At 27.0% G+C, this 11,368-nt stretch overlaps 1 protein-coding gene and 1 long non-coding RNA gene across 5 annotated transcripts; one reads left to right on the top strand and one right to left on the bottom strand.

Moving 5' to 3' along the window:
* Nucleotides 1-3,557: 3,557 nt before the first annotated feature.
* On the top strand, nt 3,558-8,070 carry LOC113554871. The gene is made up of 4 exons (XR_003405316.1): nt 3,558-3,651; nt 6,284-6,387; nt 7,689-7,860; nt 7,964-8,070. It is a non-coding gene; the product is annotated as an uncharacterized LOC113554871 (long non-coding RNA).
* On the bottom strand, nt 5,884-11,156 carry LOC113554869 (UDP-glucuronosyltransferase 2B2-like). Of its 4 annotated transcripts, none has more exons than XM_026958946.1 (5): nt 11,029-11,156; nt 9,086-9,876; nt 7,916-8,135; nt 7,634-7,853; nt 5,884-6,545 (listed from the first exon to the last, which is right to left on the bottom strand). In XM_026958946.1, the coding sequence occupies exons 2-5, from the start codon at nt 9,785-9,787 to the stop codon at nt 6,251-6,253; spliced, it is 1,437 nt and encodes a 478-aa protein (XP_026814747.1). In that variant the 5' UTR covers nt 9,788-9,876; nt 11,029-11,156; the 3' UTR covers nt 5,884-6,250. The 4 variants fall into 4 exon arrangements, with proteins under 4 accessions (XP_026814747.1, XP_026814746.1, XP_026814745.1 ...); XM_026958945.1 differs by having other exon boundaries at nt 9,086-9,974; nt 11,029-11,114; XM_026958944.1 differs by having other exon boundaries at nt 9,086-9,899; nt 11,029-11,097.
* Nucleotides 11,157-11,368: the final 212 nt, after the last annotated feature.

Raw genomic sequence — 11,368 nt, 5'->3', positions numbered from 1 at the left:
ATTTTCGTAAATATCTCGAGCAAAATACCAGTTGTTTCAATCGCACTGTTCTAAAAAAAATAGTAGTTGAATTTTTGATGCTTATTACCTTGTTATTGAAGTGCATTTTAAAATAGAACCCGACGGAGTCGTCACCGATGATCGAGTTTCTGAACAATCCGTTGTGAGAACGCTTGGCGCCCAATTCGTAAAAAACATGTCATCTGGATAATACAAACCCCGTGTAGGAAGATTCGTTGCAGTTGATTTGGTTTCTGAAACTCTTTATAAAACGCAAACACGATGACAATCGGATACATATTTTGCAAAGTTGTTTTAGACCGACGTATAACGTATAACGTTTATACGAACATGATTGTTTTGAAAAAGGATAAAATATTCCAAATATCTTACGGTTTGAATAGTGTTTTGAAGTTGTTGGCGTTCGACTGCGCCCAGATACCCGAGTTCATTACGTCTTCAGCGCTGTTAACAAAATATTGGTACGGAATACAGTTACAACAATCCAAACAAATTGAAGTGATTGTCAAACTAATTGAAAAAATTGTACAAAACAACATGTTTATATACAAGTGATTGAATATTTGCAAATATATACGAAGAACCGTTAACTAAGCAAATTACGAGAAAATACTTTATGCAGAGCAAAATTTCTGCATGTTTGAAAATACTAAAATGAACACGATAGAGCACTGAACAAAAATATAATATAGTTATTTATATTAACAATTGAAAACGGTTATCATAGAAACGATAATATACGGAGACCATAGACCTCATATTAATAATACCATATTAGAGTATATTAATAGATATAATAATAGTATTAAAAACATATATAACTTTTGAAAAATTCAAAGAATCTGATTAAAACGTTATTAACGTAGACCAAAAGCTCTTCGTGTCAACCAATTCTTCTCCATAGATTGAGTTCAAATTCATTGCCGAGTTTTAGTGAATGAGCGTATTAAAAAATAGTGTTAAAAATAATATTAAAATAGAAAATTATATAAAAAAAAAATATTTTAAACAAACCTCTGTTACCGTTATTATATATCATATATTAGGTGGTGAAAAAGTCTACTTATATCTATCAGTAGATAGAAGTACTCCAGTACTCTGAAGTGAACATTTGGACGGAACATCGTGCATTTCATTTTTGGAGTAAACATGCAGCAGTACTGAAGTACGCAAACATGAAAATTACCCATTTCATATTATTACAATTATTGACATATAATTTTAACCTATGATTAAAATATCTATATATTATGGTCAGTCTTGAATTCGAATTATTATTAATTTTTACAAAGTATAATTATGTACGTAATAGGTAAATACAAAAAAAATCTGCGAAAGTTGTAGGTATTTATTTATTATTTACACGGGCACCTATACATGTTAATTATATATAGTTGTACATTCTAGTATACGAGTATTATGTGTATTATGCATAATGCAGGTTACACCATTCTATAGTTCTTCACTATATACTATTAAAAACGCAGTTATATTAGGATATAAAATCGATGTTATAAGTCCTATAGGATAATAAATTGGTCACGTGAGAATAATATATTTTATAATTTATTTTTCGAGATAATATGCTGCTATTCATTATTGCCGTCCATGAAAATGCATTCTTTTTAACTCGTGCTTTTGTGCATTTTATATAGGTATGATTATAAAAGTATAATCAATACCACGGAGACTAGATTTAATATATTCTGTGCCCATACTCATATTATATGTAGAGATTTTCTCGTCCAGACTAATTGTATTTATTAAATTAAATAATTGAAAGATATTATATATTATTATTATATAATAAATTATACGCATGTGAGAAATTTACTATTCTATATAATATATACTATTAAATGTCAGCTAATCAGCAGTAATCACGGGTATTGGTTGACATTGATCAGAAACCAGTTCGATTTCCTGAACCAATGTCTGCATTTATAGAAGGTCCGAAGTCAAAAAAAAATATACTATCGATTATTAATCTGCAAGTATCAAATACAATTGGAATAAATAATGATGTTGATAGAAAATATGCAAATTATTCATTTATATATAAATATATAGCTATATTTAACTATTGAGCTAGGTAGTTATATATTAGTATACGTAGATATATAATAAAATATGTCATTTTCTAGTGATCATCGTTTATAAAACATGAATAAATAACAATTATATTATAATAGCGCCTATTTTATACCAACGCTAAGAAATTAGGTTAAAAATGTTTAGTTTTAAATACAGTAAGAATAATATTTGATATTTAATTATACCAGTTACCACACTCAACTTTAAATATTTAGAGTGACTACCTATTGTTTAATCTTATTTAGGATGTTTCATTCGAGTTAAGCTAATATAAATATACAATATAGTATATATACATTTATAGTTGCAAATTTTTGTTTTACAGTAATATGTATATTTTATTGATCAACATTTTTTTAAGTGTCTATACTCAATAAACACTTCGTAGTCATAAAAGTACTTAAAAAAGTTTGTCCTGTAAATTGATTATATTGATAATATTTATTATAATACATTTGTTATGTTTAATAGTGAATATTAAATATAGGTTATCGGTATTAATATACTATATTATACTATTATACTATACTCCGGCCCACGAGAGAACAGTACTTTCACACGCATGTAAAATGGCCGACAGCAGCGGCAGCGTCTATCAGAACTTCTGTATACCCAATTTAGTTGAATAAAAGTCTTTATTAAAAATGAATAGTTCAAATTTGGTTTGGATTAAATGAGTAAAGAAAAATTGATGTATTGGACAAATCAAGTCCAAATCATAGTGGTTTTTCCAATTTAAGTGTGTTCCAGGCTTAAGCACCTATATAATGTATTATATTGATCGTAATTTTAACGATAAGTTATACTTATAATTGAAATTCAGGCTTATAAAGCATGATAATTGCTCGCATATATAACGATGTAACATAAAGGTGATATAGAATTACCAATTAATCATCTACACACAACTCTCATTTTTTTTTTTTAGAATGGATCTAGAGTTTTTGTAAATGTAGTATCGAATAAAACCATAGATACTCGAAAAACGTATTTCATAATTTAAAGTTTTTTTAATTTATCTAATTCACACATAACTGTAAATAAAAATGTAGAATTAAATGTTGATTTACAATTATGGAACTGGCTATTATTGTATTATGTTATTGTCCATTTAGAGAGTATTTTAATTCCATAATTATAATACGAGCACAAAGTTATAACGTGATGTTCAACTATTGTTTGAGCTCAGTCACGCAAGCCTCTTCATATATCATCAACATAACACTTAAATCCTTTTAAAAATGTATTAAATGTTTTATTTTTAAAAAATTAATCAATTAAAAGATAATTTAAATAAACAATATTTTTTTTCGGCTTGGAGAATGAATAATACGTTTTAAACATTGATTGGTTTAGATATGAATATGTTGTAAACAAGTTCTAAGGGAAAATAAAATATACAATGGAATGTTTTTAAGTACTCTTATATTTCATTTGTTTACGGAACGATCACTCTGTTCATTATAATAAACTTAAAACAATTAATAAATGCCACATCATAATAACAGTGCAGCTTACATTTATACAAATTGAAAGGTAAATACTGGTATTATGTTTTAATAATTACAAATTAATATGTATGCACTTGGCAATCACCAAAGTGAAATTTGATTGTCTATTTTGGGATATTGCCAAAGCTATAAAGTCTTATAATAATTAAATCTCGAAACCCTTAAAAAAAAAGTAATGTGGAATTTTCGAACAACTGAAAATTCTATAAATCAATAAAAATACGTAATTTTTCACTAATTATTATTTTTTTAAATGTTTAGTTATTATAAGTATACATCTAGTATACTGTTACTGTATATAATGATTATATTGTATCTATCATATTTTCACTATAAACCTAGTCTATAATTATAAATTATAACTATACTGGATCATTCATCTATAGAATAACACTCATTATTTCAAAATGTATTAGTGTTAAAATAAGGTTTTTCACTTGTCTTATTTCTCGTTTAAATTATAAAATAAGATTTATATCGTTGTATTTTTTTTAAAGTTTTTTATTTTTATGAATGAATGAACACATACAGTTTTAATTTAATATCTTAAAGCAAAGATCATAAAAGCTCAAAAATCGAAATTTGGAAATTTAGTCGAGCAGTTTATGAGGTATAACTTTATAAGTATTATAAAAATTTGGTGAATGGAGATGTAGAGCAACATTTTACGGGGTATCCTTTTATCCCACCATTCTGCTCAACTTCACGTAACATACTTATAAATCATTAACTATACTTATCCGAATTTCGATTTTTATGTATCAATTTTACTCTGAAAAATACGAAATAATAAATAAATATTAATAAATATTTCATTTCAGAATACAAAATTAAAAATGTATATTTTTCAACAGAATATAGTATTATTCAACAGAATAAAACCTTAAAAAATGATAACATTAAGAAACATTAAAAAATGTTATTTTATTTCGACTAGAAATTAGGCAGAAAAAAAAATTTTCAAAAACAATAATATATTTTGAAATTATGAGTGTTGTTCGATAAGAAAATCATCAAATATATTAAGTATACAATGTTACATATTTATAATATTATAACTATTTATAACAGATAGAAACAAAATTGTTTTTATTTTCTACCTGTTATAAATTTATATCTATTTACATATATAGGTTGTTAACTGATGAATAAAATTATTTATTTGAATCATAACAATACAAATATTAAAAATAATGTGAACATTTAAAAATAAACTTATATATTAATCCTATATAATATACATTATATAAAGTAATAGGTATACATTTGAGATTGTATGGAGTATTTAAATAAACATAAAAATAACAATAGAAAGATACTTCTAAAACGATTGAGCAAAATTTTAATCAGGCACTCTTATATTATACTATACATAATAAAAAAAAATTGACAATTAATGCTTAAAAGATAAAAGTTGTGGTACAGAACAAATGAGGTTGAGAAATATTTGTTTTTAGTCGTCTAACAGGAAATGAGAAAACTATGTAATATAAATTACTGTACTAGGAACCTATAAACAATTACAATCTAGTTTTAAATATAAAATTATTGGATAAGACTGTAAGAGTGATTTATTAAATGATCAGCCATTAAGAGGGCGTCACATCCGCTCATCCGCATATGTTGTCTCCGTCTTACAAGTACGTAATATAGTAAATTTATGCTCAGCAGATAACGTTTAGCTCCGTGAGTTTAAAAATTAGAGTGAATCTACCTATTACGAAACTTAATGGTAAGAACGTTATCTGTATTTGTCTGTTGATTTTTTATGATTATTCAGTTTTTAAGTGAGTTATGAGTATTTTTAATTTACGCTATGTTACATACGCATAACTCGCTAAAAAATTAAACTATCATAAAAAATCGACAGACAAATACAGATAATGTTCTTACCATTTAGTTTCATAATAAGTCGATTCACTCTAATTTTTAAACTCACGGAGCTAAACATTATCTGCTGAGCGTAAATTTGCTGTTCCGTACTTGTAAGACGGAGACAACACATACGGGTGTTGCCTCCTCTTAACTCTAAAAGAAAATTTATACTCAAATAGACATTATAAATTTAATAAAAATTGTTATGTTACTTTAAATCTTAATATTTTAATATTAAAACATTATATTAATTCGTATAAGTTATTATATCAGAAAATCAAAATAACTAACTTTTATTTATTTAAAAATTACAATATTTTAAATTTGAATTCAATAAACAATAATAAATATTATTTATAATTTATAAATAATTGGACATTATTTTTGTTTTGATTATGCTATTTATATTTTATAAGTTCTTATTATTCTCATTTAAAACTTTGCAGTAAATTTAGATTTTTATATGATTTAATTTCTATGTGATAAACTTTTAAGTGCATTTTATGAGGTATAACGTTTATGGAAAATACGTCCTATATAGGAACAAGTTAAAAGGCATACGTAAATACATATTTTAGATGATGTCTTTCATGTTTATCATCTTTGGAATGTTTATAAAATGAAGTAATGAACAAATAAGGAAAACTACATATTATGTATGAATACAATTTAGAGTATTTAGACTATAAGTTATAAGTTATAAGCCATTGATTAATTATTTCTAAATATATAATATGATTATCAACTACCTATTTCTTAATGGTAATCAACTTTTTGTTTAGTTCATTAAACTTTAATGTATAATTTTGAAACCAATGGAAGAGGATATACGTAAAGTACGAAAAAACAATAAGTGATGTTACTACAACAATAATTATATCTAACAGTAAGTATTGATACCAAGTTAGTTTAAGAGCTTTAGAGTTTAAATGGTAAGCTCCGTTATGACGTAGTACATAATCGAACCAGTAGTTAACCATTTCTGATGACGAAACTGGGCGGTCCTTGAAGCGTTTCGAAACGATTTTTGCACGGTGAGAGTAACTATAAATTAAAAATAGTGATGTATTAATTTTTCGTTTTTACAATAATATAATTCAAAAATATAAAATGTACCAATTATAAACAAAGTATGAATTAAGTATTCATTAGATGTAAGGTTTTAAGTGTACGTTAAAAAAAATAAAATGTTTATCACGATTGTAACCATTATTTAGTACACAACTTAGGATAATAAATGGTCATAAAAATTAAAAACTTATTTAAGCATTGAAATCTGGACAAATAGCTTTAAAGTTTTTAAAAGTTTCCAAAAAAAAATATAATCCGGTTTTTTTTAGGAGCTAGGAACTTATTCAAAATTTAACTATAAATTATTTGCGTGTATTATTAATTTAATCTGAATTTAATTGTACTTAACCATAAATAAAGTATTTAAAAATTAGATACACTACTAAATTAGTTAATTTACATTTAAGAAATATTACGTCATGTAGTAATTTAGTAATTTAAAAATAAAGTTATTTATTTAATCCATAAACAATTAGAATATAGTGGTTAATATGTATACTTGACATTTTTAACGAATAACATAATAATAGTTCTTGAAATATTGGATTATATTATATGTATGGATGATACCCATTGTTAATAAAATAAACAACTGTTCAAGTACTTATTGATTAAATAAACACAATCGGTGTTTTATCTAAGTGTTCTACATTTTGAACTGTAGACAGTAAGATTATTTTATATTAAAATAAAAATAGATATAAACTGTATGTTTATTTATTATTTTAGAGTTAAATAAAAACAATCTGTTATTGATTTATTGATATTAAATATTATTTATTTTTTTTTATTTGTTATTTATTTATTTATTTATTTATTTTTTATAATTTATTATTTAATTTGATTTATTTTTTGAACGAACAAATATGAATATTATTATATAACGCAGTCATTATATTTTTTTATAGTAAAATCATTCATAAAAAAAAATAAGCAATATATTAAATATTTAACAATAAGTAACTTATAGAATTAAGTAGATCGTAGATACTAGATAGGTTATTAGGGCGGTAAACAGATCTAAGTGGAATTCTTTTTATTTAATTTATAAATTCACGTACTTTTTATTATTGATTAGCTCGTTAATTTTTTCCAAAAATGCAATTTTATTAACAGTCAATAAGTCCATTGATAATGCCATTCCTGCTTCCACTAAATTACCAACATTTCTTGGTTGATCATAATAAAGAGGGAATCCAAGAACCGGGACTCCAGCATCTACGGCTTCATACACTCCAGATATTCCACCGTGGCTTATAAATAATTTTATATTTGGATGAACTGAAATGTAATTATGATAATTAATATTTGCTTTAAAAAAATGCAATATTTTAGGAACTTGCGAAGAATATCTCGTTGTGGGAACCATTTTTTTGTCATTATATTTTCAGGCAATCCATTTATTTCACCGTCATACTTCCACAATACTCTTTGAGGAACTTTTGCAAATGCTTCAATGAATGTTTGTTTAATGTGCTTTGGCAAAGTTGACATTGATGACACGGATCCAAATGTAAAGAATATTACTCCATGTGACGAATTTTCAATAAATTCTAGTATGTCCTGAAGTATAAAAAACAAATAATTAAAAAAAGGGTGGGAAAGTGGGTATCGTTCTGCTGTATAGTTGTAGTAGAGATGGAGATTAGGTTACTATAATGGATGTGTTAAATTTGAATGCAATGACAGGTATCATTGTAAATGAAAAACGATTATTAACGGAGATGATTTGTCAGCCTAGGATAATTATAATAGGGTATATTATATTATTACCTATATTTAAATTGTAATAAATCGTTATTTTATGGGATTTCGTAAAAAAATAAATTTCATACGCTTATAAATTTTTTCTATATTGACGCTAAAAATTTTTTTTACAGTTTTTTGAAGAAAAAGTTATGGAAAACCTTGTGTTGAGTTTTTTAACCTTAGATATAAATCACAAAAATGTTATGAATTTTCAACTTCAAAATTCCTTGCAAATTTTCACAATTTTGACATATTTTGTAAACATTTGAACTTTAAACGCTTATTAACAAAAATTGCGACTAACGATTTTTGATGTTTTTACTATGATAAGTAAAACTTATAATAAACCTTGTATTAAATTTTAAAAAATGTTTGGATTATCAAATTTTTTTTTATTGGCATTTCAAAAAAAAACTTCCAAAACACGAAAATTTCAATTGCCTATATTTATAGCTTAAAAAAGTTAAAATATTTTGAAAATTTAATTGTAAATAGATAACGTTAATATAATCATTTGGTGAAAATTTCAAGTATTTACAATGATTCTTTTTTGAGTTACAGCAAAATAAAAAATTCGATTTTGTCGAACTGGTTATGCGTAAAAATTCCTGTTTTCCGGTACTTTTTTAAGGTTTTTCAGGACGCTTTTGATAACTCCTGATAATTTTTTTTTTACCCCCCCTCAAATTACCAACCAGATTCGTTTTCTTATTTAATTTTTTACGCAAATACCTAATATAATATACGTGTTGTAAATTACTCACGTCCGGCAACACTCCGGGAGGTCGCAGGTGGATGCCCCCGATCTGTATCATGTTGACCGGAAACGGTCGTGGCGATTCCGTAATGAAATGCGTGTTGATGAACACCAACAACGGCTTGTGCCGAACCTCGGGCACGTCGTAGCTTTTCGGTTCGCGGTACATCATCCGGACGTTGGTCAGCCACGGTACGATCTTGACGTACGCGAACAGCGCCACGTTGGCCAGCCGCTGCGCGAAACCGTCCATGGACGCACCGTTGTACAGTAGGTTGGGCACATACGACGGATTAGGCTCGGTGCCGAATATCAGCATCTCCATGGGCGTGATCATGGACGACGGAATCGCGTAGATTTCGGGCACGCACAACCTGTGCGCCAAGTACGACAGACACGGCGAGTAGAACGGCTCCAGCAGCACCACGTCGTACCGACCGTCGGGGCCGCGACGCAACAGGTCCCTGATAGGGCCGAAGTCGAAGAACGCGTCGCATATGTCGCGCTCGAGGCTGCGCTCCGGCATCGGCGGCAGCATGTTCACCACCGACCCGAACTGCTCGATCATGTACACCGTGTCCATCACCGGGTAAACAGGAAACACTTGCGACGCGTCGATTTCCGTGTAGTTCTCCCGGTCGCCGGCCGGTAGCGGCGTGATGACCGTCACCTGGTGTCGGGTGGACAACAAATCCAGTATGGACTTCATGTACTGCCAGTGACTCTTACTGCCGTGAGGTTCGACCGCTAAAATCCGCGCACCGAAGATTCCGGGACATGATTGCACGGCTAAGAACGCTAGCAACAGTAACATGTTCATCCTGTACAATATACAGACGATTCGTCGCATTTATATGATCTAGCACCTGTCATTTTTGATTTACACATCGGTTGGTCTATAAAATCATTAGGATTTCAGTTATCTACAGGCGCGTTTTATTTAAAATTTGCATTTTAAATCATGTGCGTTTGCAGGCTTTATTGGCATCAGGGTATAAAATACAAAAAATTGGTCCCCCAACTCTATAGGTTAATAAAATCACCAATTATATTGTCATTAAAATTTGAAATGTGATATGTACGTAAATCGCTAGTTGCAGAAAGGGCACATGTCCAATATTATAAAAAAATCACTTTATATCACTTAATCGAATTGAATATTAATAAATGCATGGTTTTGTGCAGACACATGCCCCATTAAATAGAATCCCCTTAAAAATAATTTAAAATTTCGTTAATTGCAAAAAATGTAATTTTTTAAAAAAAACATTATATTTTTAACGTGGAGCTATATAATGGTAATTTAAATATTACAATCGTAGAATATATAAGCAGCATGTGTATTATGCATATTAATTATAATAACATATAAATTATCCATACTTGAATAACATAATTTTATTTTATTTGAATAAAGTGTTTTGATTATCTAAATAGAGCAAAAGGTTTGAACGATTTCGCATATTATTTTATTTATTTTTTAATTCCACTATTTTCATACGTATTTATTAGTATCATGCTCAATGCTCACTTATTTTCCTTAAAACTGTGAACAATGAGATATTACAAACTATACTAGGTAATTATAATTTTTAATTTTTAATAATACAATTCATTTCATTATTTTATGTTCAGAGTGAAGCAATAAATCCATTAATTTTAAAATAATATAATCTTTTTATTACTATTATTTATAGCAACAAAAAATATAGTTTATATTTTAAAATTAAATTAGTAATATCCGAACAGATGTTTAATTTAATTTTAATTGTCGATTATAGATGATAGTTGAATATAAACCTGCAACATCTTTAAATGTTTATGATTTATATAATTTAAAAATAAATTAAGATAATATAAATTATACGTTTTTTAAATTTAAGAACAAATTAATTTTATAAGAACATAATTAAAAAATGAATACATACATATACAAATTTTTATACTAACCTTAATTTTATAGAACTCAAAGAATACATACATAATCTATGATTAGAAGTGTTTTGAATGAAACGCGTGTTCGATGGAGTATGAACCGAATGTCAAAATATTAAATATGGTTTAAAAAGAAACATTAAACGTAAATAATGTAGGTACATACTAAGTACATACGATAAATACAATTAACCGATAAACGTGCAAATCTAAGTAAAAATTTAATTCAGATAACATTATTTATATGTATAATTTATTGCAGCTAACAAAAATTCAGGTCGATGAACCTAAAATCAGTATTGTGATAGCATAATATATTTTTTTAATAACATAATTAGAACAAATCTATTTTTTA

This window comes from Rhopalosiphum maidis, chromosome 2 (genome assembly GCF_003676215.2).
Source record: "Rhopalosiphum maidis isolate BTI-1 chromosome 2, ASM367621v3, whole genome shotgun sequence".
Taxonomy (NCBI): Eukaryota; Metazoa; Arthropoda; class Insecta; order Hemiptera; family Aphididae; genus Rhopalosiphum; species Rhopalosiphum maidis.
The sequence above is the reverse complement of the archived record's forward strand: the minus strand, read 5'-3'. Positions and strand labels throughout refer to the sequence as shown.